Raw genomic sequence first — 22,175 nt, 5'->3', positions numbered from 1 at the left:
AGCCCTCAGAAGGTGGAGGTTGGGAAACCAGGAGACCTGAGACTATATGCCGAGTCTGACGACAGCTTCAGGATGCACAAGACCCTGGTTTAAAGTAAGACAAGAAAGAACTTTTTGACTTTAGTTTTGACTTAATGACTTATGTATTTGGGTGGGATGGGGGGCAGTGTGTGTGAAGAGGACAGGGGACAGCATAGAAGACTTTAGTTCTCTCACCACGTGGGTTCCGGGAATCGAACTCAGACCTTCAGGCAGCGAGAGAGCAGATTATCAAAGTCTTCCTTCCATATGCACAAGTGTAAGCACACACAAACAAACACACAAATATAGTTCAACCAGAATCTCCCTTCACACACACACACACACACACACACACACACACACACACAACCTCACTGAGGTTGACTTCCATGCAAGAATATTCATCCACTTTGAGGTCATGGTTTTGGCTTATGACTTGACATTCCAGTTCTATCAAGTTATAGAATTTCTCCATCACCCGTTATGTCCCAGGGGCATCTTCCCCATCTATATCTCCATTTATTCTATGCCCAGCCCATAGCAACCACTGACCTGCTCTCTGTCAATGGATGCCCTGTAAAAGCAAACCATACTTAGCTGAAATAAGGCAAGTGGAGTCCTCCTCAGAGCTCATGAGCAAACAGCAGAGAGGAGGCCACAGGGAGCAGGGGTCCTGCAGCTCAGTGGAGATGAGGACAGACACCTGTGCTCTGGTTAACGTTCAAAGAATAAGCGAGAATTATCTTATTTGCTTACCTTGCTGTGCTGTGAATCAAATTTAGGGTCTTGTACTTGCTAGGCAAGAGATCCACTGCGAGGCTACATTCCTAGGCCTTTTAGTTTTAGTTGGAGACAGGGTCTTTCTCTGTCACCCAGGCTACCTTGATTTAGGACCCTGACAGGCAAGCACCTCTATCTGCAGGGAATTGTTTTGATAAAGAATTCCCAAGGAGACCTTCTCAGACAATGGGTTCTCAACATGTGGGTTACTATCCCTTTGGGGGTGTCAAACAACCCTTTCATGGGGGTCGCATATCAGATGTCCTGCATATCACATATTTATCCTGCAATTTGTAACAGTAACAAAATTACAGTCATGAAATAGCGATGAAATAATTGTATGGTTGGGGTCACCACAACATGAGGAACTGTATTAAAGGGTCGCAGCATTAAGGAGTCTGGGAACCACTGTCCAGTGTTAAAAAGATGCCTGTGGTACCCTAGAGCAGAGAGACTCTTCACAAACCCCTGCAAAACTGGAGGCCTCTGGGAATGGAAGCAGCAGAGCCTCCCTCCTAAGCTTGTGAGTCACACTTAGGCACTGGAGAGCACACATCTGCACCTTCCTGAGCCACCCTGAGCTGCTCACACTTGGCCAAGGGGCCTGGGCAGGGAGTGAGCTTCCTTCCACAGGACACCCTCTGCTCCTGGCTCTCACCTGGCTTGTTTGGCCCTGCCTTGTTTCCATGGCATCCAAGATCCCAACAAGCATGGGATTTTTTTTTTTTTTTAAATTTCAATTTTTGAAAGATTGCCAAGAGCAGAGGCTCGCGACTGTCATCCCAGGATTCAGGTGCCTGGTTTAGGTAAGGTGGAGAGTTTGAGGCCAGCCTGGGCTACAAAGAGATTCTCTTTTAGAAAAAAGAAAGCTAAAGTGACAGAGCAGTGGTGGCTGTCGCCTTTAGTCCTGGTACTCGGGAGGCAGAGGCACGTGGTCTCAGAGTTCAGGACAGCTAGGACTGCATAGTGAGACCCTGTCTCAGGAGAACCAACCAACCAACCAACCAACCAAACAAACAAACAATCACCACCACAAACAATAGGGAGGCTAAGTGGGGTGTGTGGTACAGGAGGCAGAGGCACATTTCTGTGATTTGAGAGCCAGCCCGGTCTGCACATAAGTTCTAAGTCACTTATGGCTACATAGTGAGACCTTGTCTCAAAAACAAAACAAAAAAAACAAACAAACAAACAAACAAAAAAAAAACAAGGGCTAGAGAGCTCAGTGGCTGAAACACTGGCTGCTCTTGCAGGGGACCTGGGTTTGGTTTCCAGCATCCATACAGTGACTCACAGGCATGTGTAACACCAGTTCCAGGGGATCCATTGCCTTCTATTATCTCAGAGGGTACCAGACACACGCATGCTACACAGACATACATACAGACAAACCACTTTAACTTAAAAATAATATTTTTCTAATGTCAAAACAGCTGTGAGCCGGTATTTGAGACCTGAATCACGTGGCCTGGCTCCTCTCACAGACGTAAGCCTAAAGTTTTCCAGGGCTGTCACAAACAAGACTCAGTCTGTTCATAAAAAACAGGTCTTCTTGTACAACCTCGTGACCTGAATTTTTACAACATCCTGAGATCCACCCAGTTTAAGTCAGGAATTTCATTCAAGTTCCTCAGCAGCTTCTTGAATTTGTTTTTTAGTTTGTTTGCTTTGTTTGTTTGTTTTTGCTTTGGTTTTTGGTGTTTCTTAATTTTCTTTTTTTGAGATGGGTTTTCCTGTATCAAGGCTGATAGCCATGACGACCCTTAACTTCTGACCTTGCTGCCACCTCTTCCCTACTGCTGAGGTTACAGATGGACACAGCCATATCTGGATTATATAGTCCCAGGGATGGGAAGCAGGGCTTGTGTCTGCCGGGTAAGCACTCTGACACATGAGCTACATCCCCAGTCCTAAATAAAAAATAAAAAAATAAAAATAAATAAATAAACTTAAAGATAAAAATGTCTTTAGTTTTATTCCTGGAACTCCAATCATAAGCAGGCACCTAGGCATTTTGTTCGGTCCCGTTCCTTCAGTGTGAGTGTTCCTTCATCCACCTAAACTACCCAGAAAAGTCAAGGAGATAAGGAAACATCATTTTCTTTCACTAGGTATGGAATTTATTTGGATAATTTCTCTCTTTGCCTGCCATCCTTCATCAGTATCCCAGAAGATCTGAATTTATGGAACAGTGGGTGTTCTGGAAAACCCTTCACCAAAGCAGGCTGTTCGCTCACCCCTAGAGTCCTGTCTCCCCCACTCTGAAGAGTGAGGAGTCAGTGGCATCCGCCCTTCCCTCAGTCCAGGTACCCAGCTCAGTTCCAGCCCTGGGCAGCCTCCCCACCCACCCCACCACCCTATCACCCCACCTCCACCCCAGAGGCACTGAAGCCTTCTGTGTGCAGCAGAGGGTAGGCTCGTTCTTCTAGAGAAGTCTGTCCCATTACAATGTCCCAGAGTGGAATCCAGGGCATATGAGGGGAGAGAAGGACGGTGACATGGAGAGTCCAGACTGTGAGCACGTCCTGGGAGAGCTGAGCAACAGCTAGGTCTTCAGCTCCTCACAGGAGTCTCATCTGTCCTGAGAATGAATGCCCTGCAGACACACCTGCCTGCTCCTTCCTGTCCCCTGGAGATATCTCTGCCAGCCAAGGATATGGGTCAATGGTTCCACACCCCTCCTCCAGCCTGCCCTTTTCTCTAGCTTGGACACTCATTGGACGGCTCTTCTTCATTCTTTACCGTCAGTTCCATGCTGGCTTCCTGAGTCCAAGGCACACAGCTTCTGGTCAGCCGTCCCAGGAGCTGATGAAATTCGGCTTGGAACTTGGAGGATGAGAAGTAGAAGACAAGAGGGTCTATGCAAGAGTTGAGGGTGCTGAAGAGGAGCACATAGCTCCGCCAGGATGGACTCTTACCCTGGACATAGCCCACCACATGGGACATATTGTAGGGGCCAAAGCAGACAAAGAAGATTAGCAGTGTGGCTGCTAGAAGCCCCATCACCCTCTTACGCCTGCGCCGGCTGGCTCCTCGGCTAAGAATCCAAACCAGGCGGCTGTAGCAGTAACTTGTGATACACAGGGGCACCATGAAAAGGACCACAGCTGCCTCTAGTCGCACAGGCAGGACCACGGCCAGCTGGTCCTCCCGGAATTCCAGGTAGCAGGTATCATTGGTCCCCTGGCTGTAGGTGGCATTTCCCCAGTATTCAGTGACATAAATCACACTACAATGAGCTGATGCCAGGAACCAACAGATGCCACTGACCACAGCAGCCTGGGCCAGCCGTGGCCGGGTCTTGTACCACAGTGGGTAGGCCACACTCAGAAAACGTTCGATGCTCACAGCCGTCAGGAAGAGGGAGGTGAGGTAGATGGTTGTGAAGTAGAGGAACCCGGAGAGGGGACAGAGGATGAAGGGCAGGAGCCATCTCATGCCACAAGCTGCCTCCACCATGCGAAACGGCAGGAACAGTAGCAGGAGCAGGTCAGAAAGGGTCAGGTTTACCAAAAGTAAGTCCACGGCTACTGGACGGCGGCGCAGCTTGCCCACGAAGACCACCAGGGCCATCAAGTTGAGGGGCAGTCCCACGAGAAAAACAAACAGGTACACGGAAAAGAAAAGCCAGTGATTGGCGGGAGAGAGGCTCACAGCCATGTTTGTGGGTGCTAGTGAGACAGAGATAAACAGGAAATTAGAGTGCGTGTCGGAAAGTCTCCTGTTCCCCCACCAGGAGACTTACCCACCAGGCTGGAGTGTTGCCATCACTGTCCACCCCACCACCCGGTCACCACATACTCTCCCTGCAGGGTCATCCTTCCTGCCTTCCTGCCTTTCCTGTCCCCGACCCAGTGAAGACATCACCAAGATGTCTCCCCCTGGAACCCCCAGGCCCATACTCACCAGCTTATTAGAAAACCGGTGCTCCGCTGCCCTGCACCTCGCTGGCTCCTCCAGCACTGGGCGGTGAGCTAGTTGTCCAGCGAGATGATAAAGACTTAGTGGTGCCTATGACGTCACTCATTGCAGAACTGCACAAAAGATGCTTTGAGTTCTGGTAGCTGGGCTGCGTCCATATGCAAAAAAAGAAAAAAGAAAAAAAGAAGAAGAAGAAATTCCAAGGATGTGTGCATGGCTGCATGTATACAGTCTTAACTGGGACCTTCCTTCCCCTACTTTGACTTCATCTCCTCCACTTGGGCTTTGTTATGCTTCTTTAGAATGGGCATATCGAGGGCTCCTCAGAGTGGGAGACAGGCTGATTGGAGTCAGGGATGGGCCCTGCAGCTGGCTATTTCTTGCTAACTCTGTGACTTTGGACAAATGAGAACAACTCTGTCTTCTGTTGTATAACACAGAGGTAACAACACAGTTTCACAGATGAAAACCTACACTGGTCCAGTTAGGTAGCTCAGTAGCAGGATCACTTAGACTGAGCCGTAGCTCAGTTGGTAGAGCACTTGCCTTTCACGCATGAAACTATTAGTTGGAGCCGCAGCACACAAAGCAAATGTGGTTGTGCAGGCCTGTAATCTGTTAGGAAGAAGAATCAGCAGGATCAAGAGTTCAAGGTCATCATCAGCTCCTGGCTACACACACTTTGATGCTAGCCTGGGCTTAATGAAGCCCTGTCTCAAACAAAACATACCATGCTAAGCACATAGAATAAAACCTTTCCCCATCTTGAACCTTGTGGTACAGGCAAGGATCTGGGATGATGGGTGAATGTGATGGGGGGGGGCGGCAAGGATTGCAGTACCTTTCAGTGGGAGCACAACCCACGGCATGCCCTCAGCGGACCACAGTTTGCATCCAGCATCCTTTTTGTTCACAACAGGAAAGTGACTCTCCAGGTCTCTCTCCTTGTTAGACTTCACCATGGGGTGGGGGTGGGATGGGGTGGGGCTGTGGGGTGTGTCATGTTTCATATCCAGCTCTGTTCATCCTCAGAGACAGCACACTTCTTCTCTCGAATATTTATGAAGCACAAAACCAACGCCCACCCACCAGAATGGCTATAGCACCACACCAGACAGAACCAAGTATTGACAAAGATGGAGACACACCAAAGCCATTATTGATCGCGGAGGAGAAGGCACCATGGGGTAGCCCCTTTGGAAAGCTATTTGATGGTTTCCCTAAAAACTTAAACATGCATTTATACAATACCAATAATTCCACTCTGAGTATTTGCTGCAGAGACATGAACACATGCATGATCACAAACATTGACTCTTGTATCATCTTCATCACAGCGCTAGTAACCATGGCTCACAAGTGAAAGTATCAAGCCATAACCCCTCAACAGATAGACATACACATGTGAGGCATCAGGATAACAACATAACACACCACATGGATGAACCCTAAAACACAAGCTAAGTAAAGCAAGTTAGACACAACAGGACCGACTTCACATGATTTCATCTGCATGAAATGTCCAGAATAGGCAAATATTTTAAATCACAAAGTAGATTAATGATTGTGAGCTAAGGCTGGGGGCAGGGATGAGAAATAGAGATGAACTGAAAATAAAAGAGATCTTTCTGGGCTGGTGAAAATGACGTACATCCCTGTAAATTTACTTTAAAAACTGGCTTGTGAACTTAGCATGTATGGGTTTTCTGATGTGTAAATTATATTGGTTAGTTCATTAACAGGTTGCTGTGAGTGAGCCATATAGTTTTTATTGCTCCCGGGCTTGCATTTAGTGTGAGATAAATGAAGACATCAATACTAAAAGGGAAACTCCATCTCCTGTCAGAGTTGGATGACCAAGAGATCTTGTTAAGGGTCAGGATGGTGGGCCTGGTGGAGCAAGCCAGAGCCAGTGGATCTCGGGCCTTATGGGCACAGGGAATGATCTGGATTGACCCTTGAGTGAAAGAAAGAACAGGCAACTGGGGACCATAGCCCCACCCCCAGCAGGTGCTTCAGGGAAGTGGGAACACAGGCTCCAAACACTGGAGGGAGGGAAGGGTGGGCGGGGCAGGCAGTGGGGCAGCACTCATGGACTGTCACTACAATTCTCTGGTTTCCCAACAGCCCAGGGGCCGCGTCTATTTCTGGCATGCATGGCGAATGAAGAAATGGAATAAAAGGAAAAGGATGTGACCACTCCTAAAGCATAGCGAGGATTTTTATTGTAGAGATAAAGGAGAAAGCAGGCTGGTGGTGGTGAGGGGGAGTCCTGGTTGAACATGGCAGGCAGACTAAACCTGACCAGGAGAGGAGGGATGGGGAGACAGAGTAAGAAAGGAGCTGCTGACCAAGAGACTGCTGTAGCCAAAATGACTGCCTTATCCAGGGATCATGATGGGGAGAAGGGAAGCAGAAGCCCAGTCCCAGGCAGTGATGTTTGTGTTGGAGGCCAGGCCAGGTGAGAAAAGCTGGGAGGAGCTACAAGTACTGAGATGCTGGGAGAGCTGGGAAGAGCCACAGGTACTGAGGAACGCTGGGAGATCTTTTACTTTTTTTTTTTTTTTTTTTTTTTTTTGAGATGGGGTCTCACTATGTAGCCCTAGCTGTCGTCCTGAAACTCACTATATAGACCCAGGCTTGCTGTGAACACCCAGACAGATAATTTGTATGCTCAAAGAGATAATTTCTGTGAACCAGTTCGTGCGCTCTGGCCACTATGCTGTTGCTCATTGGAAGCTTTACTGTCTTGAGAAGAACAAACTTGATTCTGACACCTGGCCTCATCAGAGATGCCCAGTGCCTGTCTTCTTCATGGCCGCCCTCCTCTGACCTCTCTCTTGTGGACTGGGGTGTGCTTCTTCTCCTTCTCCAAATGAACCACAAGGTTTTCAAAATGTCCACTAAGCCTTAGGTGTCCTGCTTGGAAGGACCCCTCCCCACCCTATCTTGTCTGGGAGTCATCAAGAAAGCTTCATAACCTCCCCAAAAATGAAGATGGTCATCACTGCAGTATGAGGTGCCTAGGGGAAGACATCCCTCATCTGGGAGCATCACCTTCAACCCAGAACTGCAGGAGGAGTCTGCTGAAATCAGAATGGATGCTCCCCAGGGCTGAGAGAGCAAACAAGCCACAGACTCTCACTGGTGTTGGCTCCCTCTGCTGGGCACTGTGTCTTTTGCAACCTGTCCATCTGGACAGAAGACACCTGGCTGGATCAACAGCTTGTATGAGTTGGGCAACTGTAGCCGATGCCAACAGCCTCAGCTTCTCTGGAGGCTGAGGCAGGGGAATCACTTGAGTCCAGGAGTTCAAGCCCAACCTGGTTACTACCATGCCTACTTTTAAAATATAAGGGAAAGGGGGTACCTGGGGACATAGCCTAGCCATAGAGCACTATCCTAGCAGGTGCAAGGCTCTGACACACAAACACACACACACACACACACACACACACACACACACACACACACACACAGGGGTAGGACTACTCTCGGAAGGGTTGTAGGAGGATGAAATAAGACAACTGGAAAGACGAGACACAGTTTGAACTGCCTCTGCTTCAGTGCAGGTCAGTCCACAAAACCCCTGCAACTCTCCAGCCTGCTTTCTGCCGTCAACTCAAACGCTGCCCTCTAGTGGTTCCAAGGAGGATTGGCAGGATCCTGATGTTGCTTCCATTCTTCAGAAATGAAAATGCTCTTCCCTTAGAAGTTCTTTCAGAGAAACACTCCAAAATCAGATCACGGTGGTAGTGATGCTCCTGAGCAGAAGCAAGCCTCTTCCTCACCTCCAGGAGTGCGGGGCTGCGCACAGCCTAGGCAGGCAAGTGGTTAGGGCATAAGAGTCAGAAGCAGTAGAAGGCAAGCTGGCATATATCAGGCAGGCATACTGTCCCCCAGTTCTGGGCCTTCACTCTCTTCTTTATACAAGGACACTGTTCTCTCCAGGTGCAACCCTTCCCATGAATGGTTTCTGTAATGGCTTTCGACTCGGCTACCCCTGGGTTGTGGTGGAGCAGCCCTCTTGGGGGCATGGCAGATTTATCCAATCTACTCAATGGCCCTTGCCCCCAGAGGTGGATGCTACTTCTGAATTGTTCCTCCATGAGTCCTTGTCACACATACCGTCCCCCGGCCAGGACCTGTTCCCAAGTAGCCGGTGACCAGTGGGTTGAGCACCACACTCCAGGCCCCTGTGATGAGCCCCAACTTCCTCCAGGAGCCTCCTAAGTCTGGGTTTATGAAACTAGCCACATTGGAGGCATTGTAAGGCCCCAAGCAGAGCAGCAGTGTGAGAAGAGCTCCTCCAGCCACCCAAGCTGCCCTGAGCTTCCGTTTGTGGCTCAGGCCTGAGTGGGCCAGGGCCCGGAGGCAGCCCACATAACAGAAGGCAGTGATGATCAAGGGCAGAAAGAAGAGCAGGATGGAGAAACTGAGGCGAGCAGGGCGGGCCAAGTTGGGATCCCAGGCTTCCAGGCAGACCGGGGACCCATTCACGGCTGTGCTGATTCCCAGAGAACTTGTGGTGTTGTTCAGCCAGCCTCCAGGAGCCTCCAAGCCAAAGACCAGGCCCAGGTGGCAGAGGACAAGGGCCCAAATAGCCACACACACACCCCAGGAATAGCGGGGTCTCCGAATAGCTTGGTACCCAAATGGGAAGGCAGCCCCCAGGTAGCGGCCAGCACTGAGAGCTGCCAGGAAGCCTCCACCTGCATAGAGTGGAGCAAAGTGGGCCACGACAAAGACAGGGCAGAAGGGGAGTGGCAGTGGCCAGACCCCAGAAGCCAGGGCCTCCACAGCCTTCAGGGGTAGAGTGATGGCCAGGAGGAGGTCAGAGCAGCTCAGGTGAAGCACATAGACCAGGCTGGGGGTGAGATGCAATTTTGCGTGGGCCACCGCACCTCGGATGGCCAACAAATTCAGCGGGAAGCCCAGGGCGAAAGCAGACACATAGAGGACAAAAGAGAGCTGTGGGGGCAGGGCCATGGAGCACGGTGCAGTGGGTGCTGGCCTTTGTTGCTTCTGCTTACTGTTGTTAGTTCATCAGCAGAGGAAGAAGGGTGGTTGAACCCCACACTGGCATCTCTATTGCCCAGTCTGTCTCAGCGCCGCTGATGATGCCTAGGATCACAGGAGGAAATGGGGGCTGGAGAGCCCCAGCTCCAGCAGAATTGAGGAGTCCTCTCAGTCCCCAGCTGATCTCCACAGTACCATCTCTTAGTGCAAGATAACGATTCAGTGTAACAGGAAGAGGTAGAAGGTTCCAGAGCTGAGGTGACCTCTGCTCCTGTAGACTCTGGGAAGAGAGGAACAAAGGGAGGTCAGAACCAGGCTGCATGCATGTCAAACTCTTGAGTTCTTTCCCATCCCTTCCTCCATGACCAGAGTTGCTGGATTCCCTCAATAGGAAAGACCCTTCACCAGAGAATTCAGGGGCTGGAGGATTAGATCAGCAGTTAAGCATGCATGCAGCTTCCAGGAGACCAGAGTAGGGAATCCCAGAAGCCATATCAGTCGCCTTACAACCATCTCTAAATCCAGTTACATTGTCTTTTGCCTTTGTACACATATACACAAGTTTTGTTTTTTTTTTAATGTGTAGCCCAGGATGGCCTCAAATTTGTGATCTGGCTGCCTCTTTCTCCTTCAGAAGTCCCACTGGTTCTTGCTACCACAATCGGCCACATTTTATTATTAAGAGAAATCCCAGGCATGGTGGCACACAGCTTTAATGCCAGCAGGAGCAGAAAGATCTCTGTGAGTTTGAGACTAGCCTGGTCTATATATCGAGTTCTAGGACAGCCAGGGATACGAAGTGAGTCCCTGTTACAGAGAGAGAGCTAAAAACACATACACACATACACACACACACATACAGAGAGAGGGGAGAGAGGGAGAGAGGGAGAGAGAGAGAGAGAGAGATCAGCGCTCCTTGAACAGTAGCTTTATCAGGCAGGAGGAAGCAGGCAAAGAGGGTGGTAAGGTGAGAGCCCCATGGCAAGTCAGTTCCCATCAGTATATAACACCTCAGGGAATATCCTGGCACAGGCACCCAGAGAAGAGAGGAGCCTTCGAAAACAGGACTCACCTCTTGGTGCTGCCGGATGCTTCTGAGGCTCAGGAGTCCTCTTGCAGGGCTATTAGATGATGCCCAGGATGGGCAGTGAGCTGGAAGGCAGAGAAGGGCGGGGTGGTCATTAGCAGGAGGTACTAGCAGCCTGGATGAGCAGCTGATGGAGCATCCTATGATGGTCTGCAGGAGGTGAGGGTGTCCAGAGGAAGGATGGGAGTATGACTGGCTTGGTTGAAGACCTGAAAGAGGCAGGGTTCATGGGGCATAACATTGTGCCCTTCTGAGTCATTCACTGCCTGTTCAAACCCACCCACGCAGAACAGGATCTGCCCCAGTGCCAAATGAGCTCATCGGCAGACCCTGGCTTTATTGACTCACTCCTAGGTAACCAGAAAAAAAAAAGCTGCAACCTTTAATTCCAGCTGCTATGGAAGCTGTTCTGGAAGTTGATGTAGGAGCATCACAAGTTTAAGACCAACCTGGGATACAGAGTGAGTTCAACTTCAGACTGGAAAACATAAAATGACACTGTCTCAAAATGAAAACTTATGAAGGAACTGGAGGTATGCTCTGTGGTGCACTACCTGCCTAGAATCTTCCCCAGGACTGGAGAGTGGTGTAGTGATTGGGTACCTGCCTAGAATCCCCCAGGGAGGGACTAGGAGTGTGAGCCTCAGTGGTTGAGAGCTTTCCTAGCTTACACAAGACCTAGTTTTCACCCCCAAACCCATAATTTATTTTTTATTTCTGTTTCACCTATATACACACCTGGAAGTTCTGGTCTAAATTCTGTGCAGCAACATTTTCAGTGAGGGAAGATTGTGATTTTCCCTAACTAAGCATCTTGCTTGGTGGTCATTCAAGGTTCCTCTGGCTGTGTGACCCCATGTCTGCTATCTCTGCTAAAAGCCTGGGCTCATGAGTGCCAAGGTCTGCCTTGCCCAGAGCATGGCGCTCCGTAGGTGCTCTGGTCTCAGGAGAATTGCTTATTCTCAGGTGGAAGAATGTAGTGTTCTGGAGTCCAGGCCTCTGGACATCCTGGCCACCTGCTCTTCACGCCTCAGCGAGGCTGTTGACATCCACATCTCATGGTCAATGGATCATGAAGTAGCTTCATATCAGCAGCTGGGCTTGGGCACAGGATAAGCAGGTACCTGGTGGTTGCCAGGAAGCCTGATCCTGACCTCCTCAGCCTCAGGGCTGCCTCTGCTCCTTAGAGAAGACCTTGACCTAGGAGATCTCTGGAGACTCCAGGCTTAACTGACAGCTTCCTGAGATTGGTTCTGTGTTATAATTCTTGCACCCCAACTATGGCCTCTTCTTTATTATTGTTGTTTTGTATTTTTGAGATGAGATCTCAAGCAGCCCAGGCTTATCTCAGATTTGCTGTGTAGTGGAGGACCTTGAACTTCTGACCCTACACACCCTACCTCCTCTGTGCTAAGACAAGATAGGAGCAACACCACTCTGCACTTATGTAGAGCCGAGCATAGAACCCAGTGATTCATGCATTTGAGGTAAGCACTCTACCTACTGAGCAAAATTTCCACACACCTCCAATGGCAAATTGAAAATCATCAAATGCTTGTCATACATAAGAATAAATGGATTACTTAGTTAGTAGTCGAGTATTGCTGGAATTCACTGTGAGTGTAAGAGCCTCTGAAACTTTCTTTCATTCTTCTAAACAGTGGGGTTTTTTGTATTTACATGCAAAAAAAAGTAAAAAATGAGGACACCCAGAGAAACAGCCTTCACAAACATCAAGCATTCATAATTGCTGAGATACCTCTCCAGATCTCCCCTCAGATATTTATTTTACGCGCGTGTGTATGTGTGTATGTGTGTGTGCCATAGTGTGCACATAAAGGTCAGAGGACACCTTTTGGTGGAGTTGATGCTCTCCTTCCACCATGTGGGTCCTGGGGATCACACTCAGGTTATCAGGTTCAGAGGCAGGTGTCTGTGACCACCGAGCCATCTACTCAGTCCTCCATTTAAAAGGCATTTAAAGTCCCACTAGCCTTCCCCACAAAGTAGTCAATGGCACTCACAGGAAGTCAATTTGGGGACAAGAGGAAACGAGTGTCATGCTCTGTCACTTGGAAGGATGAGATGGGAGAAAAGAAAGGAACAGAACTCTTTGGGGGACCCTCCCTTATGCCCTGAGTTGCACATTGCTTCCCTCTGTGGTTGCTGAGCACAGCTTGCTCTGCTCTCTGGTTGAGCAGGTAAATGGGTGGATGGAATGCTGGACCTGGAATCAGAGGAGCCAGCAGTGCACTGGGGAGGTCTGCGCTGCTTCTCTGCATGGACTTGGGCTGTGGAAGAACCTGACAGCCCCCTGTTGAGGATGAATCCATTTCCTCTCATTTCTTCGTTGTTGTTTTTGAGGCTGCATCTACTGTGCAGCCTGGCTGGCTCCTGTCTCTGTGTCTCTGCCCTCCCAGCTCTGGTTTACAGGACTGGAGCTCAACATCTAATTCTTCTCCCTTTTATTCCCTCTTCAAGAATGTAAAGGAGCGTGAGAGAGATACTTGATAACTTGTATTTGTCCTCACACTTTTATAACTTGCAGGCACACACCTCAATAACCTGGATTTGTTTATCTTAAGACTGTGAAATTTGTTGGAGGCTGTCCTTTTAAACTGACAAAACCTCACAGCTGTCATACTACATCAGAGTCTTTGAGAAGGATAAACACGCAGAACCCACCTGCAGTGCATCTCCTCCCCTGCAAGGACTCAACTTTCATGATAAAAAAAAAAGCCAGCTTCTTCTGGCTCACTTTTCATTTAACTTTGTGTGGAACTTAAATTCAACTGTGGGGAAATGTCTGTACACTTGCCGGTAAACATTTTAAGTTCATTATATCTCAATCCAGACTAAGAAAGCAGCAAGTCTCATATTTTAAATAGGTATGTACTTTTAGGATTCTTACAAAAATACTGTATATGTAATCAAACACTGCTTTAAAATATATCGAGCTGTTCTCCACTATTGTCAGCTCTGCCCGTAAGCTTCTAGTGCAAACAGCTTTTTCTTCTTCGTCTTTCACAAGTATAAATCTCACCTGTTCAGTTAAAAACCAGTACAGTCAAGTTTGGACCCAACTCTCCAGGCAGATACTATGCTTTAGTTGTAATTTATCTATACCCGATAAACAGCCCTCAACTGCTCAGAGATCTGGGGAATATGGCAATTAAATGTTTAATTATTAAAAGAGTTTTCATGACAGACAGGTTGGCCCCTAGCAGCAGCACTCTATTTCCTCCAAAGACAGAAGACCGATGGGCGGAGTCAACGTCCTTCTGCAATTTGCTTCATCAAGTGAAAGCGCTAACTACTGGAAAAAACTGCCTTTCATCTAAACTGAAGATCTCCAGACATGGAGAGAATCACTGGAATTGACAGCCTAGCTGCTCAGGTCATGGTTTTTTTGTCTTTCTACAGATTTTCTAACCTACGGGATCCTGTGGAGCTGGCAGGCCCTACTTCTAACACCAGAAGACAAATACATACAATCCTGATTCCTTTGCCCCCGACGACCCTGGAGGATACTGAGGTAGCCAATAGAGTAAGTCCTCTGTCAATTTTTAAATCAATAACTCAAGTAAAATTTTATCCTTCTTAAAGATCTCTGATGCAGATCTGATAGCCGAGAGGTTTTACCAGTTTAAAAGGACATCATCCAACAAATTTCAGCATGACTTCTTAATATGTTCTAAATAAAAGGTGTTTAAAGATGTACAGATGCAAGTTATTAAGGTGTGTGCCTGCAAGTTATTAAGGTGTGAGGACAAATACAAGCTATCACATTTCTCTCTCATGCTGCCTTTCATAATCTTAAAGAAACTTTTCATTGTGCAAAAACATCTGTCACAGTCTTTCTGACATAAATATGCTGCTGTTTATATAATGTATGCATCTAAAACCTATGTTTTCACAAACTCAAAAATTCTTTTGAGTTCCAGGAAGCCAAATTGTAGGATCCATCCTAAACAGGTCAGATACACCCCTCTCAATTCTCTGGTCCTAAAATTTCTTTTTCTTCCTAAACTTAACTTTGTCCTCTGCTCTGCCAACATGTCGCCAGGTCCAAGAGACACCAGACAGTTTCACACCATGAATCCTGGATAGGAGTAAAGTGACCAGCTATCCTAGGATGTGACCAGCACCCAGCTATCTCAGGCCCCCTCAAGAGAGACTTCAACGCCCACAAATAAGCAAGAAGCAGTCTTGAGAATCCGCTGTCCCAGTTCCTTCAACCTGCTATGACTAAATCCCCGTCTTTTTATAATAACAAAAATATGGGAATGTTGTAATCTGCTGGCCTTGTCTGTCACCTAGGTACACTGTCCCTTTAGGAGACAAGACCCGCCTACTCTACTGCCAACCTCCTTCTTCTATCTTCCCACCTCCTCTCTCTCTCTCTCTCTCTCTCTCTCTCTCTTTTTCTCCATCTGCCCTTTTGAAAAAGCAGTTTCTGCCCCCCCTCTCTCTTCTTTCCCCCTTTCCCCTTTTTCCCCTTTCCCTTCTCTTCCCCCTTCATTACCCACTGAACAAACTCTTTACCCCAGCTCTCTCTGCATGGCCTATCTATCTCTCTATCTCCCAGCTGAGGTCTCAGGCCACCCATAGGGGACCCACCAAGGCCTCAGTCACCAGCGTTATGAGAGTGCAACATCTTACCTCTACACTGAGTGACAACTTAGGTAGAGTCATGCGCATCGGAGCATGGGAAATATCTACAGTGTTTCATTGTCCCATTATTGCTGCCCGCACATCAGATGTGTTGGGCCCTGAAGTCCAATCACCGAGGAGGAGTTATCCCAAGAGACCACTCTCACACCACAGTTGATATAAAAGCATGACAGGGTCACTCAACATTCAAGCCAAGACCATGAATAGCTGGTGCAGGCTACTTTTAAAGCAAAAAGCCATAGAAATGGCGGGGGGGACTCAGGGGTTGTTTTCCAAGTATTGGGATTGCCTTATTCAAAGGACTATTAACAATAATTGGTACTAGCAAGAGTTGGAGGGCAGTTGCCAGATTAGGTGAAGTAAGAGAAAACATTTGAGGGTTACTTTGACCCCTTCCCAGGGACTGAGTCAAAACATCAGGAACTGAGTCAACATCTTAAGGGTTATCTTGCCCCAAATTCAATAACTGAGTTCTATCTGGAGAACATTCACAAAGACTCAGGGAGATGGAAAGTTCCCAACATTTCAGTACGTGGGTGAGTAATTGTTAGATTCCTGGTTCCCAGGGGAAGGGGGAAAGCACTAAGACTGAGAGGCCTCAGAATTATTTTAGAGTTCTCCAATGCACTGGGCCTTTCTTCTGCAAGAGGAGACATTTTAACTGCTGGAGATGTGAGCGTGAAAGACAAGCCTTGAGCGAGGACACAAACATAAAAAGGATGTCAATAAGAACTATGTGGTGTGGGCTCGGAAGAGGTGCTCAAGTGGGAGGGGAAGGGGAAAGCTGAGCAAAGTGTCCAGGTCAGGAGACTAGCTAGACCTCAGATCCTGTGGAAACAGGCTTTCCTGCATTGGGGAGCAAGAGGGGCCAGAAAGATTGAGTCAGGGTCTGGGCTGGCTGCTCAGCCTCAAGAACTGAAGGAGAATGCAGGAAAGTCATCTGAAAACTGATGACCCCATCAAAGTGTTGACCTGTCCGTCCTCCATGATGGCTGATTTTACCTTCTTTGGTCATTATGTGTTAAATACAGGCTTCAGCAGCCAATCAGAATCCTGATGCGTCTATAGGCTGCAGCAGGCAATCAGAATCCACGGCTCCTGTTGGCCTAATAACCAAAGTTCACACAGGGCTTCACTGTTTTCTTCAGCATTCAGCAGTGACTGACACAGGCCATGAACTCAGAGACAGATGTGACAGTGCACATGTCTGTCATCTAAGTGCTCAAGAGGATCAGGAGTTCTAGGACAGTCTGAGCTACATAGTGAGACGCTTTGTGATGGGGAGTGAGGGAGAGAAGGAGAGAAGAAAGGAAGGGAGGGAGGGAGGGAGGGAGGGAGGGAGAGAAGGAGAGAGGGAGGGAGGAAGCCTGGTCATTCATGAGCTAGATTGCACAGACTGCAAAAAGTCACGCTGCTCCCAGCGGTCTGGAAGCTGAACTTCTACAGGGCGACTCTGCTCCACCTACAGCTTGACCACCTCTCTCGCGATGCCTCCAATGGTCTAAGCATCATCTGCTGAAACAGCAGGATTTCCAGGATCCACACACCAGCCTTCCCAGGTCCCTGCTTCCAACACCGTGGGAGTGAAACCCGCTCCCTCCATGATGCAGACATGGCCACCTCAGCCCTCCAGATGTTTGGGTCCCAAACCCAAGAGGCACTAATGATCTTCTCTTGACCTAACAGTCATCCCAACAGTGATCAAACCAGGGATCCCATTGTAGGACTCAGTCCTGCAAGCTCAATAGAGGCCTGAGCTCTCTATTTTCAGAGAGCCAATACCTCTTTCTAAGAAAGACCACAAACTGAGACTACCTGGGCACCACCCAGGAACAGACCATTCAAAGGAAATTCCTAATGTTCCAACCAGTGTAGATAGGATCACCTGCCAGCACACACCAATCGCTTTTAACCAGGACGCTCTTAGACAAATGTCAGTCAATCCGGGCCCTGAACCTTAGAAATCCCTCACTCCCACCTTGTCTACTGTAAAAACCCAACCCCAACTGAGCTCGGCTCTCTCCAATCACTCCAATATGTTGGACACATGGAAAGTCCCAGTTTGCAATCTTGTGAAGAATAAAGGCTCTTTGCCTTTACATACAGGGCCTGGTCTCCTAGTTGGTATGGGGGGACTCTGCTCTGAGCTTAACACTATCAGTGACCTAAGAGTGGTCCCATCAGTGACCTAACAGTGATCCCATCAGTGAACTAACAGTGATCCCATAAGTGACCTAAGAGTGGTCCCATCAATGACCTAACAGTGGTCCCATCAGTGACCTAATGGTGATCCCATCAGTGACCTAACAGTGATCACATCAGTGACCTAACAGTGGTCCCATCAGTGACCTAACAATGGTCCCATCAGCCAAGCATTTCCACTCTAAGAGCCACATGTGATGTCTGGCCACTTGAATGTACATCCGAGGTCACTGCTGGGTTGTCACCAGCTTTCACCTGTATTCTTTAGGGGGTTCTTCTGAGGTTCCCTAGAGGGTCCTTGTTTATGGCTTTCATCTTCGGTTCTTCCCCCATAAATCTGCCAGAATACTCCTTTTAAAAGGTAACTTGAGACATATCTCTTGCAAAAGATACAATTTAATAGCTTTCAAATGAGAAGTCCCAGTTAGTCTTGGTGGTCCATACCTGCAATTCTAGCACACAGAACACTTGAGACAGGAGGATTACTGTGAGTTTGAAAGTCTGGGCCACATAGCAAGTTCCAGATCAGAAAAATGGGTTAATCAAGATGTGAGAGTTAGCTAATAAGTAGCCTGACCTAATGGGCCAATCAGCATTATAACTTACAGAGATCTGTGTGTGATTTTTCTCTGGGACTAAACAGCTGGGGGGCGGGCAGGACAGAAAAACCCCCAACAAGCAGGCCCGGCCCTTTCATGTTACAGAATAGGGCCCACGTGGATAACTGCATCCACAGAAAGCCTGAGAAAGCTTGGGAAAGACTAGAATAAGACATTTTGGTTTTCAGCCGTAGCAGGAAAAAAGCTGCGCTGTTTTAAAATGCCAGCTTTCTGGGCCGTCCTGCCAGGGAAAACTCTCTTTCAAACAGGAGGTCCCAATGGATACAATGTTGCAACTTGCTTCCTGGCAAGGACCTTGAAATGCCATAGGAGCTTTTGAGTGTTGTCTTCTCCATATTCCTTAGCAAATTAAAGACCCATGTGGTCAGAAAAAGAGAGGTATACAGTAAAGAGAGATTCAAAGAGTAAGAAAACCTCTAAATGGTTGACACTGTGTTAAAAAATATATGCAGGCTTGAAAAAAAAAAGGTTTAAAGCCTTAAAATAAAAAAGAAAGAAAGAGAGTAGTAGGGTGTGGTGGCACACACCTTTAATCCCAGCACTGGAGAGGCAGAGACAGACGGATCTCTGGGAGTTCAAGGATAGCCTGGTCTACAGAGGGAGTTCCAGGACAAAGATATACAGAGAACCTGTCTCAAAAAGCCAAAAGTTAAAAGTAAAGATAAAAGAAATAGAGGTTAAAATAAAGCCACATAAAGATGGCTTTATTTCCATAAAGCTTTATTTCACATAAAGATGGAAAATACACAGAGAATCTTGATACTGCATGCTATTATGCTCTCTTTGAATTGTTTAAATGCTGAGGAAGGAGCAACAGCTACTAAAAGATATTTGCTTATAAATGCTGCAGAATTAACCCAAAATAGCTATTTTGAAAACACCTTGGCTTCAGAACTGAAGTCAAAAGGTATGTTACTTTGGAGAAGAGATTTTGCTTTTGTTTCCACAGAAAATGAGAGGCTCTGGATTTACTCAGAGTTAAGAAAAATCATTTTTGACCAAGGGAGGCCACCTGAGAAATCTCCGGTAGGAACAGATGGCCCAGATGTCTGAGTTCTTCATCCAGAACAGGTTCAAGAATACTGCCTGAGATGATCAAGACTCACAAGATACTTCAGACAGGACTTGATCATAACTCTAAATTTTCTTTAGGTACCCATAAGATTATCAGCGCCCCCAAACAGCTGGAAGTAGTCTGGAATACTACACCCACATTCCCAAAAATGGACTATGGATATTTTCCTTTGTTTTTCTTTTTTTAAAAAAAGAGGGGGAAATGGTGCGGGAGAATTGTCTGTATTCTGTCAGTCATGTTTTAAATAAACGCTGATTGGCCAGGCAGGAGGTGTAGGTGGGGAAACCAGACAGAAAGTGGAAATGATGCAAGGAGAGCAGAATTCTGGGGAGGAGGAAGTTGATTCCACCCACTCCTGCCCAGACCACCGAAGCAGCAGGATGCAAGCTGCCCCACTGAAAAAGGTACTGAGCCACGTGGCTAAAATAGATCAGAAAAATGGGTTAATCAAGATGTGAGAGTTAGCCAGTAAGAAACCTGACCTAATGGGCCAATCAACATTATAACTTATAGAGATCTCTTGTGTGGTTGATTTTCTCTGGGGCCTGCCGGCTATGGGGTACCAGGCGGGACAGAAAACACAAACAAGCAGACCCTACATGCTGCACTCTTGCAAAAGATACAATTTAATAACTTTCAAATGAGAAGTCCCAGTTAGTCTAGGTGGTCCATACCTGCAATTATAGCACACAGAAGACTGAGACAGGAGGATTACTGTGAGTTTGAAAGTCTGGGCCACATAGCAAGGTCCAGGCCAGTATAGAACACACTAGCAATAACAACAACAAACAACAACAAAATGAAAGGCAAGTAGGGGTATGTGCCTGTCCTATTTGATCCAATAGATTGACATCTGTCGATTATTTCATGGTAGACTTTCTCATGTACTCAAACAAATGCATCCATCATAATATGTTTGTTCTGTTCCCTTGTTATTTAGAGACACTAAAGATTACAAGCAGTCTATGTCCATCAGTAAAGTGTCTGCTTCTGTGAACACTATGGGCAATTGTGGCATCACTGTAACAGAAATAGAACACCTCTACACAGAAGAGGAAAGTGGGTGGTGATAAACACCTGACATCCCAGAACCCAGGAGGCCATGGTAGGAGGAGTAGTGGTTTGAGGTCAGAATAGGACACCCAGAAGGACTTGGGTGAAATAACTAAGCAAAATGGCTGTGGGGAAGAAGAAGACACAGGTCCATCAGCATAAGTCAGCGAAGATCAGATGAGAAATGTTTAGTGGAAAGAGCAGGCACTACATAAAGCAGGGCTGCAGAGGAGAGGGGAGCATTCATGCGGCCCTTCCATCAGTACACCCGGGGATCCCACTCTCAACACTAACAGGTCCATGAATGCGGGCTGATGCCCGGTAGCTGAGTTTCCACTGCAGCAAGATGGGCCACAGATGAACTGGGCATGAAGCTGGAAATGCAGCTGGCAGGGAGAAAGCAGCACTGCCCAGAACGGCCTCATGGAGGAGTAGTCCACTGCCTTACCTGCCAACGAGGAGGGAGCAATGGCTGCTTTTCTTGTTCCTACAGCAGAATGCTGACAGGGACAGAAGCAGCTTATGTGGGGAGGACTTCATTCTGACAGACAGTTCAGATGGTACAGTTTGTCATAGTGGGGAAGGCATGGCGACAGGAGGGTCCAGGTTATGGCTGCAGGAATGTGTCCCATCGCCCCCCAGGAAGCAGTAAAAGGACTGGAAGAGAGGCCCATGGTAGTGGCACAACTTTGCAAACCATGATCCACACCTTGATCACTTTACCACCCCCCAAATAGCATTCCTCACTGAGGACCAAGTACTCGAACCCGTGAACCTGGGAGGGACAGTGCACATTAAAACACATCAGAGGATGTGAGGTAGGGTCTAGAAGCTGTCTGGGGACATCTACAGCATAGGGACAGCAAGTCTCAGGTCACATGGGCCTGTTAGGATGCAAAAACATACCCAGTGAATGCACAGGGGCAGGAGCAAGGGTGGGATATAATTTACTGAGTGGAAGAGGACTGCGAGCAGGGATATTCATTAATGACTTTCAGTGGCAGTGGAAAGTCTGGGAAGGAACACTGGGTGCCCAGCAACACGGAAAACTCACCTTTCCCTGCAGATCCCTTGTTACTGTGAAAAATGTTCTGAGCTGGAGACATAGATCAGATAAAGAACACTTGTCTGTAGGCAGACTCTTCTGACCAGCTAGCCAGCTTTGTTCTGCCAGCCAAATAACCACACAGAGACTTAACATTAATTATAAATGCTGGCTGATAGCTTAGGCTGGTTACTAACTAGCTCTTACAACTTGAACTAACCCATATTTCTTATCTATGCACAACCACATTGGTACCTTTATTCAGCATGCATGTTCATGTTGCTTCTCTCCACAACTCCTGGTGACTCTGGTGACTCCACCCTTCTTCTTCCCAGTATTCTCTCAGTTTGAATTTTTTACCCAACCTCTTACTGCCTAGCTATTGGCCAGTCAGTCTCTTATTAAGCCAATCAGAGGGCACCTTGACAAAGACAAAACTTCACAGTGTTAAAAAAGATTATTCCCAAACACTTGCCTATGGAAAAGCAAGTATGCACCCTGAAGCACCTTAGAAACAAAGGCCAAAAGATAACTATCCTCAGGATGGGGCTGGAGAGATGGCTCAACAGATAAGGCAGGTGGCTCTATTAGAGGACCAGAGTTCAATTTCTAGCACCCACATGACAGCACAGAACCAATTTAACTCCAGTATCAGGGAATCTGAGGCCCACTTCTGAC

General features: G+C 47.6%; 2 protein-coding genes across 2 annotated transcripts; both read right to left on the bottom strand.

The window, feature by feature from the left end:
- Positions 1-3,182: 3,182 nt before the first annotated feature.
- LOC148123350 (free fatty acid receptor 3-like) lies at positions 3,183-5,727 on the bottom strand. Its single transcript, XM_087906589.1, has 2 exons — positions 4,708-5,727; positions 3,183-4,472 (listed from the first exon to the last, which is right to left on the bottom strand). Exon 2 carries the CDS (start codon positions 4,459-4,461, stop codon positions 3,502-3,504), a length of 960 nt encoding a protein of 319 aa, XP_087762715.1. The 5' UTR covers positions 4,462-4,472; positions 4,708-5,727; the 3' UTR covers positions 3,183-3,501.
- A 136-nt stretch (positions 5,728-5,863) lies between these two features.
- Positions 5,864-11,081, bottom strand: LOC148123349 (free fatty acid receptor 1-like). The gene is made up of 2 exons (XM_087906590.1): positions 10,814-11,081; positions 5,864-10,021 (listed from the first exon to the last, which is right to left on the bottom strand). Exon 2 carries the CDS (start codon positions 9,709-9,711, stop codon positions 8,809-8,811), a length of 903 nt encoding a protein of 300 aa, XP_087762716.1. The 5' UTR covers positions 9,712-10,021; positions 10,814-11,081; the 3' UTR covers positions 5,864-8,808.
- Positions 11,082-22,175: the final 11,094 nt, after the last annotated feature.

Source organism: Myodes glareolus, chromosome 1, assembly GCF_982192425.1.
Source record: "Myodes glareolus chromosome 1, mMyoGla1.1, whole genome shotgun sequence".
NCBI lineage: Eukaryota > Metazoa > Chordata > Mammalia > Rodentia > Cricetidae > Myodes > Myodes glareolus.
Note: the sequence above shows the minus strand (reverse complement) of the source record. Positions and strands in the feature narration are given on the sequence as shown.